We start from the raw sequence: 19,432 nt of genomic DNA, 5'->3' as shown, positions 1-19,432 counted from the left end.
AGATGACTGCAGTAAAAATCATAAAAAGGGTAAAAGGTGTTTCAAAGCCAGGAATTTATTCTTAATGAAGCAATCTTGTTACAAAACTGGATCTCTCCAATCCTGTTCTCTACCATGATTCTTTGTTTCAGCTGAGAAATTTTAGTACTGCTATTGTTGAACACATGGGGGAATAATAACCCTTGTTAGGCTATTAAAATTACTTTAAGCCCTATTAGTAAAAAAAACCACTCATCATCTCTTCAACAGCCTTTAGAGACCAAGAATGATCTATGTGTTGGGGAAACGCACATCAACAAAAGCTGAGGTTTAACTTCTCCATCTTCAGCAACCTCATTCGGAGCCTGACCTGAAACCAGAGTTGCTCCTAATATAGAAAAGGCCAGTTGGCATGCATGCTGTGTACAAGACAACATCTTTGTTGCAAGCAGAGGCAAGGTGTCTGCCAAAGAAATAATTATCTAGGAAAAATAAACCTGTGGTCCTTCAAAACAGGTCCAGATCTTTTTTTTTTGGGGGGGGGGAGGCATTAAGCCCTGCCCTGGTACTTCTCTCTGGGCATTTAGGCAATGCTTGTGAAGGCTGAGCAAGAGCTCTGCCAAGGGCAAGTTACAAAAGTTGCCACAGTAAGGGCTGGGCTGGGCCAACTCAGTTGAAACGATAAGGCACAGATCCTCATTCTTTGCAGAAACAGCTCTTGGGCCCTGTGCTCAGGCTACAGAAAGGCCAGAAGTGGGTCACCACTGATGGTGCCAGCAAGCACAAAGGTCAGCTTCACAGCTTCTGTAGCTACTCGACTGCCAGGCTTGTATCTTCTCCCAAAGTCAGATGGCAGTCTCGCCGGGCATCCTTTGCTCTAGCCAAGGGGGCACAAGTCAATGTGATTAATAGGCTAATGAGACAAAAAATAAGCTGTGTTTGTGTGTACTGTATGACAAACAGTAAAGAATAGCAACACAACCGTGAGAATCTAGTACTTGCCAGCAGTCAATATGCTGCAATTGGGAACACTTTAAATAAGGCACTTGCTGTTCAAGGAGGCCCAGGGCACCTTCTGCCTTTCAGCTCAGTTTTGGGGGATGTCGCCAAGGATAGAATTGCAAAGTACCAAGCCTCTCTGCTCCTTCCACCTTAGAAGCAGGTGGCAGCCCAGTGCAGCTGAGCACCTGGCCATAGAGTTGCAGCTGCTCTTTCTCCTAGCCACACTCGGCTACAACTCCAGCCCTCGGCCACTGTAGCTATTCCACGGGAAGTCCTTCAGGCTGGCTGCGGAAGGTGGCACCCCTCCAGGCTTTGATGCTGTTTAATTTCTACAGTGGCTCAGATACTTTCTTGAAATTGCAGGGAAAATACATGATGTGCATGTCAGTGATGTGCATGCACAAGGGGAAAAGGGAGCTGTGTGCTCCTTTGTCCTAGAAGCACCCGTTTTGGCCCTTTTCTCCCCCCCACCCCTTCCCCCCCAGTAAGCAAAGGGATCCCCCTCCCCTTCAAGGCTTCCTGTGGAAGTTACAGAAAGCTCCCCTTGTGAACCAGCCTGGGCTGGTGCATATCCTCTTTCCACAGCATACATCCAAGCCTGCTTGAGTTCAGCTAAAGCCTCTTGTGAGAAGGAGAAGCAAAGAGAAATGTAATCAGCCTGCAGGTGACAAAAGTGCTTCCGACTGAGCTATCAGCCAGCTCAGTCCCACCCAGAGTTCCCCCTCGTGATTCCGGTCGGGAACTGGGTGCCAGTGGTGCAGGCTGCCTCCTCTTCTTGGGCAATAAATGGGCCGTAGGAGGTTGGCCACCCTGTTCTTTGCTCACTGTCTTGTTCTCCGCAATGGTCCTTTATCCTGAATGCAGGTTTTAGGACGAAGAGCTGGTGGGAGAGAAGAGAAGGCTGCCCTCAGCTGTGATGTCTTTACCCGTTGGAAGAAACCTCCAGCCATCACGGGAAAGGCAACCAGACTACCACCCTTTACCATCCCTGCTAACCAAGGTGGACCAACCTGGATCAGCAGCTCCCTTTTGCTTCTTTCTGGAAGAGGATATAAGCTGGCTCTCATTCATCAGTCGTACATCCTGGTCCTCTATCTGGTTGCTGTTGAGCCAAAACGATCAAAGAGGTCAGTGGATTTCCTGAACATTCAAGGAAGGTCATTTTTGGAGTGGAACTATCTGCAAATCGTACCCTCCCTACTTATTCCATTCTCAAACAATGACCCTGATTTGATGGGGGATGTGTACCGCTGTGGCTCCTCTCTTGTACCCCCTAGGGGCACCCGCACCTCTGCAGCCAGGTCCTCGGTGCCAATCAGCAAAATGAACAGGGAGCTGAAAGAGCAGATGGGTTTGGCACAGGAACATTCTTGTATGAAAGGATTATCTAGCATAGAAAGGCTCTCTCTTACGGAAGCTCACATCAGATCATGCTTGTCTAATTAGATACTTATTGTTTGCTTTTATCTAACCAACGTTAGATAGGACATAGGCAGATTTTTTTTTGTTATTGATGTTTAATATTACTCAGGATTAAAAGTAAGTTGAAAATGATCAGAGGAAAATTATCACCTGCTCCGTAGAGAGTTATAAATGTATCCACACACCTAACCATGGTGCTCCTCTCCTGCCAGCAGATCTTCTCGTCCTCTGTAAAGAGGAAAGTGTGATGGGGAACGACAGGGTCACAAGTAGGAAGAATGCCAGGGACCAGATGGCTCACCATATCGAGGATGCCGTTGTATACCAGCAAATCATCCACAAGGAGCTGGGTCCCAAAAAGAGGGGGTAAAAAGTTGGAGGATCTGATAATCACAGAAATGAATTTGCACCTTCCAAGATGCCAGAGGTGCATTTAGTCCCCAACCCAGGCAGGAGGCTTGTACCCCAAAGGGAGAGAAAGATGGACACACATCTGCCTTCTTCCCCCCCCCCAAAAAAAAAATTCCAGCCCCCATTTTAAGCTCTACTGCTTCACAAGTCGTCTCTCTGTACGAATGCTGAATTAGAGATGCGGGATGAGACAGTTTTTAAACAGGTACTTACTCCAAATTCCTTGACTCCTCTGTGGGGAGTTTTTGCATAATTCCATAGCTTGATCATGGAAATGGTAGTTGGCAAGTCAAAGATAATGTAAACTCGATTCACCTACCACCAGGAATGAAGCAGAGAAGAAATTCTTTCACCAAGAGAAATCTCAGTGAGGACTATTTAACTCCAGTCAGAAATATTTTGTGCATGTTTGAAACTAAATCTGATTAACAGATTAAAGTTTCTTTGGGCTGTGAAATTGAATGTGGATCAATGCTCTTCCTCCTCCCCTGTTAGTGAAAGAAAAAGAAAAATGATGCTGTCCAGGACATCACATAACAAGTAAACAAACCAAGTGTGGGTGCGAGAGCAAACGTCTTTACTCAGAGGAAGAAAGAATATGTACGTACATACGTACACAAGTACCAAGACAATAACAGTGGACATTGCAATACCTGGAAACAGTAGAATAGAAGAAAAAGAGCTGGAGAAAATTACAAAGTGTAAATGCCCACAAATAGAAGTAAAACATCTGCAGCAAAAGAAAGCAAAGAGTGATAGGATCCAATCCCAGAACACTGAAGCACCACTTGAATACCATTGTGGCAGTGACAAAATTGCAAAAGGCAGCTTGAGTTGGAACAGCTGACATCCTGAGCTGACACCTTTAACACCATCAAAGAACATCTGCCAATCATAGGTCCTTAGGAAGGACTCAATAGATGGACAAAAATGCCAAATCCAGTCTAAACATCTGGCTGACTATGCAACCAATCTCTTTTTCCCTTAAAGACCACCCACTCCCCAAACCCCAAAAGAGGATATAGTAATTTTCCAAGCCCTGATGCTTCTTCCACAAAACCCAGAGGAAGCACCCAAATAAGGCAATTAGAGGCTCATCCATCAGCTGTTGGGGCAGCTGTTCACCTGGTCTTTTGGACAGAGTGTCAGTCAATGCACATGACAGCATGCAAGAGGGAAGCATACCAGCCCTGGCAGAATTGGTGCGAGCCACATGTGCCTTCCATCATTGCTGTGATTTACACCATCAATGAGTTTGTCTGGTGTTCGAATATCTCCATGTACTCCCTCCAGGACATTGACGCTGTCTGGAAAAGCTGCAATGTCTGAAAAAGGGCATCCATCAAGGAGAGCATCTGGCCTAGATGGTCTCCCAGCCCCGTTGTGCTGCAAAGCCCCACAGCCTCTTGAGATATCTGCAGAAGCAAACAAGGCTGGGGGTCCTGCTTGGGCCTTTGAAGGCAGAGGAGAAGAAAATTCCAGCTGCACCATAAAAGAATCATGGTAGGAGCAGCTGGCAGCAGGCAGAAAGACCATGCTCCCCTGGGCCTCCAGGGGCCCGGCTCTGGCCAGCTTTCTCTGGCTTGGCTGTGAGCTTTAGGGGAAGGAGGCACCCTCAGAAATGGTTCTGTCTACGTGGCAGAAAGGATACTGTTCTGATTTAAAAGAATCTTCTCCCCTTGTTCATTATACAGCTCCAGCCCGTTCAAACCAATGTAATATGGATCTCCCCAACTTGTGAGTAGCTGGAACTGGAAGATGACTGATGGAAGTTATTGAGAAAATACATCTTTGTTAAAATACTTCCAGCTGACTTTTATTCCTTGGGTATCTGCATCAGGTGGAAAAACCCTAAAAGCCAGCCTTGTGGAAAACAAGGGCTGTGATGTCTGCAGTGAGGGGTATGGCAAGGAGGAACAGCTGGGCACTGATGGGCACCCAGGGAAGCTGGGAATAAAATGGGGCACCTCTTAGGAGGGCAGCCTGCAGAGAGCCCATGACATCCTCCAGCCCGGAAGTACAACCGAAGGCCAAAGCCAACTCCACAGAGAAGGATACACCCACATGGCATTAGTGGTGCTTCGTACTCCATGCTGCCTTGCTCCCTCTTCTTCACTTCGCTCCTGTCCAGTGAGGATGGAGACTGTCACAGCACTGTGAGATGCCATTATTACTAGCCACAAAAGCCATTTGGAAATGACAGTTGTCATCCAGTGGAACAATCGGTTGCCCAGACTCACCGCTCACATGCCGGAGTAACTGTGGGGCCCAAAAGGTAGTTGATGAAGAGGATCTCTTGAGCAAAGTCAAAGTGACAGTTGCCTGGTCCTTTTCGAATAAGAAAGCCCCCTGGAGGGGAAATGCAGCAGCCATCCAACCACACGTGGACCATCTTTGCCTGGGGAAAAGCAGAAAACCAGGAAATAGTACCCACTGTGGAACTAGAATCACCTGCTATCAACACTATTAAAAGCGAGCTCTCTCACCCATCACGTTACCTCCCAGCATGCTACCCAAAGGTTGAGCAGAGCAAAGAGGTGGGAACGGCAGGGAGGATCTGGCTCCTGTCTTTGTCTGCCTGACGTTTCTTGGAGAGTTCTGCACTGGGCCTTCCTTACCCCTCGATAGGTGTCCTCAGGAGATTTGTTGTAGTTCCAGATGCGAAGCCCTGCGATGTTTTCTACTTGGGTGAAATGGATGGTTACCAGGTGATCTTCTCCAGGGCAAAAGGGAATGAGCCACATGTGGGTATCTTCCATAGTGATGTTTTTTCCATCAATCAATCTAGGAGGAAGCACAGAAAGTGGCTGGGGAGGGAATTTGGATACGTACACATTTATTGCAGAAATGTATATGCCAGGCCACTTGCTTTGCAGTTAATAGCATTTCAACCTCTCTTCTGTACCAGGAAATCTCCACTAGTTTTCAATATCATGGTTCCTGGGAGCTGGAGATTTTCTGGAGAACCACAATAAACAACATCATCCTGAAATACTATCAGTAGCAGCCTACATCTGCCTTATGTATAAGCTTCCCGTCTCTTGAATGATGCTCACTTATCTAAGGTCCTTGAATCATCCACATACTCCACAAGATCATTGAGATCCTGAGGGGAAGCAGAGAGCTGATCCACAGAGAATGGGATTGCTTGGCCATCCTTTCCAACCACTTCAAGCCCTGTCAGTCCAAGGTAATGTGAATCACCCCAAGAAGCGGTAAAATTCAGCAGCAGGCCTGAAAGGAGATGGAGGAAGCACAGGATCAGCTTCCAAGTAGATATTAATCTTACTGCAAGAACAAACTGTAGCACAAAAAGGAACTAGACAGTTACTCCACTCCTCTCCAATGAAATGGATCCTAGTTATAAAGGAATGGTCACCTTGGGGTTCTATGTTTTTAACTGTAAGCCAACCAGTCTATGAGAGTGGGCAACTATAATAAATTTAAAACAATATTAATAATAGGAATTATAAAGATAGTACGAATAGTGCTAGGCACCTTGGGTGCAACCACCTGGAGCACCACGTGAACGCCATCAGCATTGCTAAAATCACCCTCAGTCAATTGCAACAGGCAGCTCTGCTTGGAACATCCTATGACAGCACCTTTAATACCACTGAACAGCATCTGCCTCTCCCAGGTCCTTGGAAGGATGATAGGTGACAAAAATGCCAAATCCAGTCTAAACGTCTGGCTGACTGCAACCAACTATAATAATAATCATGAGGAATCCAGTACCAGACAAAAGCAGGGCCGAACTACTAGAGGCATACATTTGTGTGCTGTATTTGTGATTAAAAATCTCAGAACAGTTAGCAATTAACAAAAACATTCAAAATATAAAAATATAATATTTTCAATCCTGCAGCATTCATTCAGAAAAGGGCTAAGTAAACAGGAGAGTCTCTCAGAGGGCAGTAAAACCTGCAACTGTAGGTGCAAAAGTCACAGGTTTCAGATGAAAGAGCACTCCAGGGTGCCAATGTCATACTAGGCCCTGGGGCTCTACAGTTTTTTGGCATGGAACAAGACCTCCACAAAAAACTGCCACACTTGGCCCAGCCTCTGTCTGAGAGAAAGAGCACACGTTATTCTTCGTCTGCTCCACAAGCTACGCTGGTTGTCGGTTCCAATTCAAGGTGCTGCTTTGGACCTTTAAAAGCCATTTGTGGCACAGGGCTGAGTTACTTGAGGGAGCGTCTCTTCCCGATTACTTCTGCCAGCCCCATCAGGACTGGGTCCCGTCTGCTAAGGAATCATGCTTGGGGAGACCCAGGGGACGGGCACCCACCCTGTGGCACATTCTCCCTCTGGTGTGAGAGTATATATAGCTGTTATAACCATTAGGGATTGATTCTTCTTTTGTTAAAATATTGAACTTTTTTAAAAAAAAGGTTCCCTGGGCCCAGAAATCAACAGCACATTGAGTGAAGAACCCATCCGCCCAAGCACCCAAGTTCAGAAGACAATGAAGATGGGAAGAGGGGACGTACATTTTCCAGAGTAGATTCCAGGTTCTTTGCTTGTCACGACCTCGGAGAGGGAATCTGACCCTGCAATTTGCTCCTGACTCTAAAAAAGTTTGGATAATCGAGGGGCAAGTCAGAACAAAATCAATCAATTTCTTTTGATTGCAGTAGGAACATTCTGAGACATACAGCAGAGTCCTTTAAAATGTAAGCAGTTGGAATAAAATACAAACATCTCAAGCTGTCAATTCCAGAAAAGTGTTTCAAGAGTAGGACATTTTCAAAGCCCTCTTAATTCCCAGAGAAAACCCCCTTTCACAGCTGGAACTCTCACCAGCTTGTCTTCTGTCCTGGAACCCGCCTGAGTGAAGGGCCTCTCATCTCCTTCTCCATCAGCTGTTCTCGGCCTCTTCAGCTCCTCCTCGTAGCCCAAACTGTTCCTACTTTCAATTTCCTCCTCACAGGACTCATCGTAACAGTAAATGGCCTCCAGAATGTCCTCATCTGTTGTGAACAGGATGGTGTCTCCAAATTGCTCTGGACCTGAAACATTTTGAACTTTATGGTGACAATATCCACAAGATTAACAGCTCCTCCCTCTCCCTTCCCCTTCTTGGCAGTAACGTTTATGCAAGGAAGGAGTTAATATCCACAAATGAAAATCTTAAATCTGTATTAAGGTAGTGCCTTGATCCAGCTAATTGAAGTCAGAAGCCTGTGTCTGCAATAAAGAGAAACAGGCTATAAGGAAAAAGTTAGAATGTCTGCACCAGGTTAGAGTTCTAAATGAACTTGCCTTCTGCAGACGTCCTGTCAGGTCTAGGACTAATATATGCTTTGGCTGTAGACTACCAACTTGTTACAACTTCATTTATTTTGACTTATTTGTCTTATATCTGGCCCCGTCAGATGGCCCTGGCTTCCTGTATGAGTGGACAAAGCCACAGAGCATCCAAGATTCTTACACCAGGCAATCGTGAATACAAAAGCCAAACACTGGAATACCTGGCAAACAAAACCAGAAAGGCTGGATAAGATTGTTCTCCCAGCTTACTATTGGCCTTGATGAAAAGTCTACTTCTCTTGTATAATTAACAGAGGAAAGAAGGCTGGCTGGCTAGTTGGATGACCAGAGCCAAGATCTACCAGCCATTGCCCCTCCCTCTTTGAAAAGGCAAGTTTAAAATCAGAGATAGTTTGCCCCCTACCTCCAGCGAGTGTCCCTGAAGCCTTGGCAATTTCTCCTTGGAAAATGCAGCGTTCATCCAGGAGAATGGAGAGGTCCTTCACCCCCCGAAAGGAATGGATGCGAGACTTGTTGTAATTCCAGATGCGAATCATGGCTACCTCGCATGACTTTGCAAAGTCCAGGCAAATGCAGTGGGACTTCCCTGGAGTGAAGGGAGCCAGCCAGAGGTGCATGTCATCCTGTGTCCGGTTCACTCCATCCAGCAGATTAGTTACAACCCGGGGGTCTTTGCCATACGCAGCCAAGATGTTGATATCAGGCGGGCTGGCTGTGATTTTCACAATCTGGATGGGCTCACCTTTTGAGCTAAACAGCTCAAGTCCATTCAGACCAACATAGTGCCTGTCTCCCCAGGTTGACCGGATATCAAGTTTTAAGTGCTGACCATGAGGTAAAATGGGGATTTTAAATTCGCTCTCATCCTCCAAGTCTAAGCAGTTGTCGTCCTTCTTCTGCGCTGGCAACCCCCATGTCTGGTCCTTTATTCTGAGCTTCTGAGCTTCTTGCCGGCTAATTTTCTGCTGATGGAGAAACTCATCAAAAATGTCACCTTGGAAATCCATATTGGATATTCGACCACGATGCGAATGATTGAATTTCAACAACGAATTCCAAGATTCCTGCAGCATGTGCTCCTGAGAAGTGCCCCACTTGGCTCTTGAGGGCCTCGTGCTGCCCTTGGCCGGGAAGGGCTCGTCTGAAAGGGAGAAATTAGTATCAGATGATGAAGGGGAGGCAACTTTTAAACAAAATGTAGAAATAAAATGAAAGCAGCAAGTAGCCAGGAATATTTCTGAATTCTTCAGCTCAGCACAATATTCAAAGAACTGAAGAAGAGCATGGGAAGATCAGATTCTGCTCAAAATGTGGGTAACCAGACAATCCCTAGAAGATCTGAGAGAATTTGACTGGTGGTCATCAGCTCTTACCTTTGTGAAGTGCAGCTTCCTCTGTAGATAAGGGGTGGCTGAATTCTTCCCTCTCTCTGTCTTTAAGGTCTTGGTCAGGGAGAAGCAGCTTGGTTGGACCACTGGGTTGATAAAGCAGTGGTTTCCAGGGGCCCAGATCAGGGATGGACCCCTGGGTCTCCTCCGAGGGTCTCTCATCTGCCTCGGGGGCCTCCTTGTCGGGCAGCTCCTCAGTTGGAGAGAGATGGGGACAGCTTCTCTTGATGCTCTCTGAAGGCAGCTGGACTTGTAATCCCAAAGGAGGCAGTTTTTGCTTCCCAGAACTAACTTGCATCTCCCCCTTTGCCTCAGGAGAGGTCAGGATACCAGGGGAAGTAAAATTGGCTGACTGAGAACGTTCTTCCATTTTCTCACTCAGGGAACTGTCATCCTCAGGGGAGACACCCCTTGCGGTCTCCGGTGAGACGAGGCTGCTGATGTTTGGGTTGGGCTGGAGAGACTTTCCCCATTGGTCAGGATCACTGGTTCTCTCTTTTTCCTCAAGGCAGTCTTCTTTTATGGAAGGCTTTTTCCAACTGAACAGCAGCAGCTTGTCAAGCTCCTCTCTCAGATTTGCAGAAGCCCAATTCTTATCTACCTTTCCATTTAGAGGAAGGGGAAGGTTTGTTGGGAGATCAATGGAGGTGCAGCCATTGCCATTAGAATCATGAGCCAAGCAGCCCTTCTGCAGCTCCCCAGCAAAGATTAGACACCCATCAACGTATACAATAATATTTCTCGCTCCAATATTCAGATCCTGATGAGACAAAGAAAGACGCTCTGATGGGCAAGCAAAAGCCAACACTCTGAAAACCTCCATATTCTAACATACATGTTTCTAATTGGTAAAAAACTGAAGAGGCCCCTGTTGAGATCTGAGGAATTAAATGTACAATATGCAGAGGAATTGGGTTGAAAAATGGATAGTCTTCCTCCAAGTGCTCATCTGGCTTAGAATTTGGGATGGGTCCTGGGAGACGGCTACATGGTTATTTCTCATGTATAACCTTCAGTAGTGGGGCAACCTTCTGTTTCCCATGTTCTCACCCAAAGCTGCTCCTCCAAGTTCTTCGCTCAGAAAAGGAGAATGGCAGAGAAAAGTAAAATGGTGAACCCTCCACTTTTGGCACAGATATCTCTGAGCAGGAACAAGGGGATTTGTTTTGGGGGTTGCACTGTAAGAATCAATCTGACTAGCACAGCCTTTTCTCCTAATATGGCAGAACGGAGAATCCATTTTGGGTTGAACATAATTTAGGATGGCATGTTAAACTCTGCTCGGTGAGAGTTGCCTGGATTTTCCCCACAAAGTATTTCACTCTGGGTTGAGCAACTGACCTCCCTCCCTTTTTTTGACCTTCCCTGTTTCCTGAGAACAGGGCTTCCCACTTGCTGCCCAAGAAAAGATCTCTCTAAAGATAGGCTCGCTTCTCCACACATCTGGAAAGGTCAGTCATCAGCCACAAAGGTGCAAGACTGAGCTGAAGAAGTCAAATGGAGTGCTTCTAATTCAAATGCTATTTATAAACCTTGTAAAATCACATGACAATTCCACGAGCAGGTTGTTTGGTACAAGGGTAGACACACATATACACCTCTTGCTAAGCACACAGCTGAAAACAAGTCCTAAAGGATCAGGATTTGCTTGTCTCTAATCCAGCTCGGAAAATCCTCTTTGCCTCACTACCTGGAGCCAAAGCAAACAAAGCAGCTTTCTCTACAAAATATATCAGAATCAGGGAAGCAGAAATGTCCCCTAGGGGATTTGGCTGTGGTTCCTAGAATAACCTTGCTCCCTCTACAAATAGGCATAGCATGTCATCAGTGTCACTCTTGGGACAGCTGGAGTTCCCAAACTGAAGAGGAAGGCTTCTAAAAGAGCCAGGCATGAAGGAGGTCGGCATGTGAACAGGTCCCTTTGTACAAAAACATCGCCAAACATTTCCAGCAGCAACATAACGCTTCAGCCTTGCTTCCAAAATAGAATAATTTCAACCTCATGTTAAAATTAAGCCAAATAAAACAGTTAACACAGTCGTGGCTGCTTGCCCCCCTCCCTTCTCCTTCCCCTGTTCTAGAGCACGTTAACTAAGTATGAAAAGCCAAAGCTCAGATGCCAGAGACCAGAGCAGTCGCTTACATCATGAACGGTCGGGCTGTAATTCCAGATCCTGATTCTGGATAGGCCAAAGTCTCCTGAGAGGCTGGTATTTCGGACAATGAAGTACAGCTGCACTGGAGGCTGGAAGAGGCATGACCAGGGGAGAAGCTCTCTGGAGATCTATAACACAAGGAAGCTGATGGTTGGCCCATCACCCTGGAGCAAAGCACAGCACTGGCTCTGGGGGCCCTGAAAGAAGCCAGCGAGACGAAAAGCTGTGTGCTTCCTCTGGCTTCTTCTGTCTTTGAGCAAGCAGAGTCTGCTAGAAAGTGTGAGGCCAGTTCCAAGGCTGACCTGCTCAGCCTAATCCGCTTTAGTGCTAGTTAGAATACCAAGGGGCTACCAATGAGAATTAGCAGGGGCTGACATATCTGATCACCTCCTCTCTCCTAGAAAGGAATCAGTAAGCCTAAAAAAACTCCTAGTCTCGCTGCTATAGAACATGTCAGCTCAAAATTTTATCATACATTTATCATACAACTATAAGTGAGAAGATACGTCTCTGTCTCCTCTATTTACTGAAGTTCTTAAGCTTGTTATTAAAGCTGACTTCTGAACTCACGGCTGCTGTGCAATCCACAGGCCCTGGAACTCGATTGCGGTAAGTGGAGTAGGTTTGGTTCTTTGCAACAGCTAGCAAAACCAGCAGCTTTAGTTCCAAATTAACCACGGCCATCACAGCCCTGAGAAGAAACAGAACCCAACATCCCACCAAGGGGTGGAAAGCTGTGCAAGAACCCAGGAACACTTTTGCACAGCTCCAACTTGGACACCAGCTGTTTTAGAAATAAACAGCCCCTGGGCCAGATTCACTTGGTTGAGATGAAGGGCCATAGAAGTTTAATAAATAAATGTGTGCAAAATTACGTCTGCTGTTCCTTGAAAATCAACAGTCGGAGGCTTACATTTGTGCTTTGGTTAACTAAGTAGCTCAGTTCTCCAGGTGGATCTGCATGCCGAATGTCCACATCGTGAGGTGACACAAACACTCTCTCAAAATTCAAATCAAAGAACTCCACTTCTGTCAGACCCACACGGGACACGTCTCCCCAGTTGGAGAGGATCTCTATAGTGATATAGATGGCATCCCGGACCTCCTTTTCCAATCCCACATAGTCCTAAAAAGAAAAATTCAGAACATCACTGAGATCCTGATCTCACATTGACCTGAACACAACACACATGACAGTGCCAAAGAGACCTGGAGGGGCCCAGATGGATCCTGTCTGGCTTCCTGTAGGGGGTGGCCCACGGCTCAAGCAAGCCTTCCCCTTTACTCCAACACAAGGCACAGAGCGTAAGTATTCCAACTCCACATTTCTGCTCTCATAGTCTATGGACGATGCGCTGGAATGCCCTGTTTTGCAGAGGAATTCACATCCTCTTCAGGACCATCCAACAAATCCTGATTGTTGCTAAGTAACACAACTGGGATGAAGAGAGGAAACTACAGTTCAAAATTGTGATTTGCTTCCTACCAGGACAGGAAGCTCCAGCTGTCCAAAACCCGAAGCTGCAGGGCCATGGCAGACAGACAGAGCCTCGGTCTTTTGCAGAGCTTTGAGAAGTTTCTTCTGTTGCCTAGACATTGAAGAGACCATAGGAAAACAAGTGAAAAAGTCAGTGCTTTTTTCTTCGGACCCAGAAGGGCCGTTGATCTGAACTCATTCAGATGCTCGGAAACTCTTAAGACAAGGTAGAAGATGAGAGTTGTGAACAATCCAGCCCTGCTTTTCTTCTTAAACGGCTCAAGCCCGAATGCCCAGACACGAGCCATCAGCAACTCAAAAGAGAAAATATGCCATTAGTTTTATTGATAAAGAATACTAGTGCAAGTCTGCAGAATATTGAATATAAACCAAGAACCAGCAAGCTGAGATGCTGTTGTGTTGCTCAGAGCACAAGGTTCACGCTTCATTATGAAAATACCGATGTCTCAAATTTTTATGAAGAACCTAGCTGTCTCCAAATCACCTTTTGCCGTCCCATACCCCAACCTACGGCCTTCACAGACACCTTTTGCAGATGAGGATACTTGTGCCCATGTTGCCTTCCGGATGTCCTAGTAATCAGATGCAATGGAGAGCAGAACTAGCAGAGCATCCCCATGCAGAGATAAAAGTATTTTGCACCTGAGAATGGACTCAAAGGATTCAAAACTGCCACCTGTTTTCCAGAAGTCCAGTTTGTCCCAGGGCTGTGGAGATAACTGCATCCTCCTGCTGCTCTGGAGGAACGTTCACTGTTGCAGAACCAGAAGCCAGCAGTGACTGCACAGAAGGGAAATAAGGACAAACTCAGAAAAGAACTTCAGTCTCCAGGCAATGGAGCTGGGGACTGGTCTGAATTGGGAGGTCAGTATGTGCGGAGAACTCCCACGCCCTATTCAAGCAGTCAACGTCCCTCACAAGGACTCTTGGCAGAGAATATTCTATCTGTCCTTCCTTTCACAAACCACAATCGGCAACTAGATGATTCTGGACAGCGATTCTACAAATATTAGCATGGTCAATTTTTAATAAGATTCTGCCACGGCCACACAGTGCGTGTGCTTGTACACACAGGAGCTTCCTTTTCAGGAATGGAAAAGATTTATAATTCAGCCTCACCTCCAGGCAAGCACGAGGGCTTCTCTTCTTTGAAAGTTACTACTCTCTTCCTGTCACTAACAGCTTCTAAAATGTTAAATGATAGACTACAAAAAGGAGACAGAATTCCTCTTAAGAAAACCAGTTTCTATTTCATCTGGGGGAAAAAATTCTAGGAAGCCAAGGAAAAGAAAACCTTTCTTGACATTGGACAGAGCACACGGTCCATTTCAAGGCAAATGATTGCAAAGCAACATTTTGGAAGAACATCCTGATCCTGTCAGATCCCAAATAGTCGGCTTCCGTGGCAGAGGCCAGACGGAGCACGGAAGCCGATGCCCGGCCACCTGCTGTAGCTGTCTTTGAATAAGACATGTCCCCCGTGCTGCTACTGACCTCGGTAGAAACCTCCAGCTGCCTGCAGAGCAGCTCCTTTTGCAGCGTCTCATTTTCTGCTTGCATAGCTTTGAGGACAACGGAAGCAGCATTTGCTGGATCCTTCTTCTCACACACATTTTTCCGAACAGCTGAGAGTGGTCTTTCTGACCGGCTTATTGGTCCTAACATCCAAAAGAAGCAGAAAATATTTTTTGAGCCCTTAGTCAGAGGGAAGCAAGTTGGGCCTGAAATATCCCCACGGCAAGACTCTCGAGTCATAGGAAACTCCTATGAAAGCATAGAAACTAACAAGAGCAAAACTTAGTGGCAGCCCAAACGGATGTCAGAGAAATAATGCAGTCTTCTGGGAAGGAGTTGGTCCCTGGTCCCAGCCAAGGCTAACAAGATCCCACCAAGTGAGAAGGTATGGCATCTGAAGACCCTACGAAGCCTCTTGTGTTACTCCCACAGAATGGGCCAAGCAAAACCTGATGATTCTGGGCACCCATATTTCAAGAGTAGCAGAAAAATTAAGATGGAGAATGTAAGTGTTGAACAGGCTGTAGTTGGCAAATGTAGAAAGGCTGAATGTGGGAACAGCTTTACTAAAGGAAAATTAAGGTGTTGTGAAAAACAGAATGAATAAAGAAATATTTTGGTGATGTTGATGCTGAACTATAGTTGTGCACCAAGAAAAATAAGGAGAGTGACAGGCAAAGAAAAGAAAGAGTAGAGATCAAAATGCTAATTAACAGGAAGAAAATTGAGTAAAGTAGGACATTTGGCTGGCAGATTCTCAAACCAATGTTCTAAAACGCAGCTTCCACTCTAAGGTCTGACCAACATCTAAGGAAACCTGCCATCCCAATCCAGAGAATCATACTAGGCGCAATCCTCTCTTTCTGTCCAGTAGAGAGAGCTTTCTGCCTAGCCAAGGAGGTCTCCAGGGGCTACAAGCATCAGAGAACTAACATGAATGTCAACACAGAGAATTATTCTGAGCATGGCCTTGTTCAGAGAAGAGAAATGACAGGCACATTTCAACTACCCTTTCACCACTGCAGCTTCTGTATGCCTGTCAAGCTCTTAAGGGGGCCACTTAGAAACCATCTCTCTCTTACTGGAGGCGGTTCCTTCCTGCTCTTCCAGGCACCGATGACCTGCAGCCGCCGAACTCATGGGCTTGATGGGAATGTAGGTTTCAGCAGTGCCCTTCCTTTTTGCAGAGAGACTTTGCTCCTTCTTAATGCCTGCAGGAAGAGCAGATACCAAAACCAGGAACTTATTCTAAAGGCAGCCAGCACCCAGCACAGCCTTCTCAGGCCGTCTTTAAGACCGGGGGCTAGAATTACACTCAAAGGCAATCTCTGCCCTCCTTTATCAGGCACATAAAGGAGCCTTTTTTTGAGGATTGCTTCAGGGCCAAGCCACCCAATGTACTTTTTGATTCTGAAAATAAAAAAACAATCAGCATGGTACTGGATTTATCCAGGCAATTTTTAAAATACTTTTTAATGAAGATTCAATAACAATGGTAAAAGACAATATACAGTAAGCTCTCAAAAATAAAAATAAACAAAGCGAGAATAAAAGGTGCAAAGGAAAAAAAAGAAGAAATAAGAAAAAGAGAAAGAAATACTTAAAGAAGAGACTTCTAATCTTCATCACAAAGAGGACACACAAAATTAGTAATTCTCCAGCTGGGTTATAAGTGGACCTACCTGGGCTGTTTGGCTTGAATTCCAACACGAAAGGCCCAGTGGCCAGAGCAGAGCCTGTGCCAGACAGAGGAGAGCGAGCTGCTTTGGCAAGAACTGGCTCAGCAGTCCCTCCCAGACATGCCGCAGGTTCTTTCTTCTCAGGGACTTCAGTGGGAACCTCCTCCTCGATGGAGTCAGAATCCTCGGAAGAACGTTCCCCTTTCACCTGTTTTTGGCTCCTGGCAAACTCCAAGCTTTGTCGGAGTTCCTGGCATAAAGAGAAGGAGCTTAGACATCACTCCAACATCTCCAGATATTACTGGAGGAAGACTTGGGAGGGCCATTGCCAATCACTGCAATCAATGCAGACAGTTCAAAATTATTTTGTCTTAACTTCTTTAAACAGGATTTCTTCTGCTTTGAAGAAAACATCTGATTTAAAGTAAAATCTGGATGTAAATGTAAATGGATAAATCTGCATTCATAGTTACTTGAAACTTAATTATCACCAATTACCAAATGAACTGAGAAAAAAACACAGATATCAAATAGTTTGGTTGCAATGTCATATATGAAAATAAAAATAAAAGGAGAAATGATACAAAATCTGTGTGATGAGGAGAGTTAAAAAGAGGTAGTTTTCTTATTTTGGATTAGAACCCCAAAACCTCTCGCGCCCTTACCTAACCATAGCTAAAATACGGAAGTTGTGACAATGGCTGCCAACTAGAACAGGACAGGGAGATTGCTAAAGGTAGTTATCCATGATGGCTAGTTAAACCCACCCAGATGAGAATCTGAATGCCAACTGCTGGGCTGGGGAGCCTGCTGCTTGAGAAAATATGCCTTTGATCTGATCTGCAAGATTCCCTCGATATCCTTCTGCTCTATCTTTCTGACATGGTCTTGAAATCCACAAGGAGCAGGGCTATTTTGCCCAAGGTTGTTTTCTAGGGGGAAGGAAAGAATGCTTCCAAATTCCTGTGCTGGTGATTCATCTTTAATAATCAGATTATTTGATCCAACAGATCTATTTACCTGGGAACTACCATTCTCTTCATAGTCAGTTGTCTGCAGATCTAAACTTTCATCAGATTCAAAATCCTCGGAATACTCGCAAGGAGGAGCAATGTAGAGCCTAGATCCAGTTTCTGTCTTGATCTGCACAGCTTTCTGAAAGATTGAGAAAAATCAGCACACAGTACGTTACTATTACAGCCTTGAGGAATAAATTGTTTTTAGAACTGTAGCCATCACCTAAGTCAGGAACTGTTATAATCACACCTGATCCTGACTGGCTCCATAACTCTGTTCTTGTTTTTATTTTAGGATCACTTTTATGTTTTCCAACCAATATTTGTTCTCAGTGCTCCTCTTTTATGTCTTGTCTATGACTGGACTTCTAACCTTTACAATGCTCTATTAACAAACTGAAGAATGCTGCATGCCTAACACATCACTTCATTCATTTACATTTGTTGCATGCTGTTGTAATCCAAAAAGATACCAGGATGGGAACTCTAGTGCTCCCTCTTCTTTTTTCATACCTGGAGCCACTCCCGGCGCTGGATGTTACTAGGTGCACTTTGGATGCTCCTCTCTTGCTGCTCTCCTTGTTTTAAAAGGTCTTTGGTACTCACAGCTGAAAGGAAATGGGGAATAGTATGAGTAAAAGCATCAAAGTCCAGATACCCTGCATAGCGGATGGATTTATTTATTATCATTATTAGTTTCTATTCCTACCCTTTATTCTGATTTTTTTTTTGATGGCTGCCATGTACTGATTCAACTTCTTCATTAAGCTCTCCACTATTTTAGAACCCTCAGGGTATTTTTCTGTGAAGTGACAGTAACTCAGCCTTTATGGTGGACCTTTTGCTCCAATCTACAGCCTTATTCAGACGGAACCATGTGTGCCACTTGACTGGCTATCCACCCCATTAAAGAGTTTCTTGAGCTACTCAGTCACTTTAAATAGCTTAGAATCATTTACAAATCTGCATAGGTCACTGCTTATCTCAAAGTAAAGGAAACGTGGAAAAGGTCTGCAATGGTTCAAACCTGCCAGGATGGATACTAATCCTTTCAACTTCAGCATAGACCTTTGAGACTATATGGTGCATATGCCTTGCTTCATTACAGCGTATACAGTAGCTCAATGACAGCAATTATTCTGCTGCTGCTTCCTCCTACTTTCTAAGCCCTTTTCCAAGCAGGGGAGCTGTGGAAGCTGCCAGAGGGAAAAAGCCATCACTTCCTATGCCACAATTCACACAGGTGGTATCCCTACCAGGAACCCCATGACTGAAAATGGAAACTGAAACAAGCTGAGGAAAGTCTGGGGGATTTACTGCAAGTGAAGGAAACGTTCACCCAGGTAATGATTAATTCTAATTCATGGATTATTTCTGGCCTTCCATAAATAAATAAATAAGTAAACGAACAAAACCCTCTACACTCAAGGCAATATGACGTTTTCTCAGATTTGATGCTACGTGTCAAATTTCTTATTTACTGTATGAAACTTCTACTTTTCATGTTACAAAATTCCCAGACCGAGGAACCTCAACCAGAGGCGACGCTGATCTCTGGATGGTCGCGACCGGCGAGGAACTCACGGTTCGCCCTGGCGGTTCGCGCGCCGCCGTTCCCGAGCAGGGCCGCCGGAGAGCTGACTTTGCGGCCGCGGCTCGCCTCCGAGTTGGCGCCGTTCACGTACAAAGTGAAGCCCTGCTCCAGCTGCTTCAGCCGGAGCTGCAGAGGGTCCTTCCTCTCCAGGGCCTTCAGGATCCTGGAACCGAAAACAGGGCTTGTTGCTGGCGACGGCCGGCAGGCGGATGCCCCAGCCCAGCCCAGCCCTCGCGCGGGCGGCTCACCGGTTCCTCTGCTGCAGCAGCACCAAGTGCTCGTCGTGCTTCTCGTCGAAGTCGGTCACCATGGCCTCGGGTCACGGGCGCCTGCAAGGCGAAGCCTGATGAGCGCCTTCCGAGCCCCGTCCGCTATCTCGGGGCTGCAGGCGGCGGGGCGGCCGGGTCTCCGCGAGAACCGCTGCCGCTCCCTCCCGTCCCCTCCCGGGCCGTCGGGCCCAGCCAGGCGCGGCGAAGCTGCCTCCGCGCCAGGCCCGCC

General features: G+C 46.0%; 1 protein-coding gene across 1 annotated transcript; it reads right to left on the bottom strand.

The window, feature by feature from the left end:
- Positions 1–34: 34 nt before the first annotated feature.
- KATNIP (katanin interacting protein) lies at positions 35–19,431 on the bottom strand. The gene is made up of 25 exons (XM_081338353.1): positions 19,183–19,431; positions 18,925–19,097; positions 17,854–17,948; positions 17,345–17,479; positions 16,328–16,574; positions 15,728–15,856; positions 14,625–14,788; positions 13,807–13,910; positions 13,119–13,221; positions 12,546–12,758; positions 11,620–11,760; positions 9,462–10,236; positions 8,492–9,271; positions 7,618–7,826; positions 7,308–7,386; positions 5,871–6,048; positions 5,433–5,598; positions 5,055–5,212; positions 4,873–4,937; positions 4,466–4,576; positions 4,000–4,139; positions 3,028–3,129; positions 2,589–2,749; positions 1,992–2,083; positions 35–1,861 (listed from the first exon to the last, which is right to left on the bottom strand). The coding sequence occupies exons 1-25, from the start codon at positions 19,242–19,244 to the stop codon at positions 1,803–1,805; spliced, it is 4,641 nt and encodes a 1,546-aa protein (XP_081194479.1). The 5' UTR covers positions 19,245–19,431; the 3' UTR covers positions 35–1,802.
- Position 19,432: the final 1 nt, after the last annotated feature.

The sequence above is a fragment of the Vipera berus genome, assembly GCF_964194415.1.
Source record: "Vipera berus genome assembly, chromosome: 13".
In the NCBI taxonomy this organism is placed as follows: Eukaryota; Metazoa; Chordata; class Lepidosauria; order Squamata; family Viperidae; genus Vipera; species Vipera berus.
Note: the sequence above shows the minus strand (reverse complement) of the source record. Positions and strands in the feature narration are given on the sequence as shown.

Excerpts from the sequence above, each read along its gene's own strand:
- KATNIP (XM_081338353.1), bottom strand. The coding sequence starts at position 19,244 with ATGGTGACCGACTTCGACGAGAAGCACGACGAGCACTTGGTGCTGCTG. Across the intron at positions 17,949-18,924 it reads GCGAACCGCCAGGGCGAACC|CTGTGAGTACCAAAGACCTT; the intron begins GTGAGTTCCTCG and ends ATTTCCTTTCAG. Across the intron at positions 5,213-5,432 it reads CTGAGGACACCTATCGAGGG|GCAAAGATGGTCCACGTGTG; the intron begins GTAAGGAAGGCC and ends GCTTTTCCCCAG.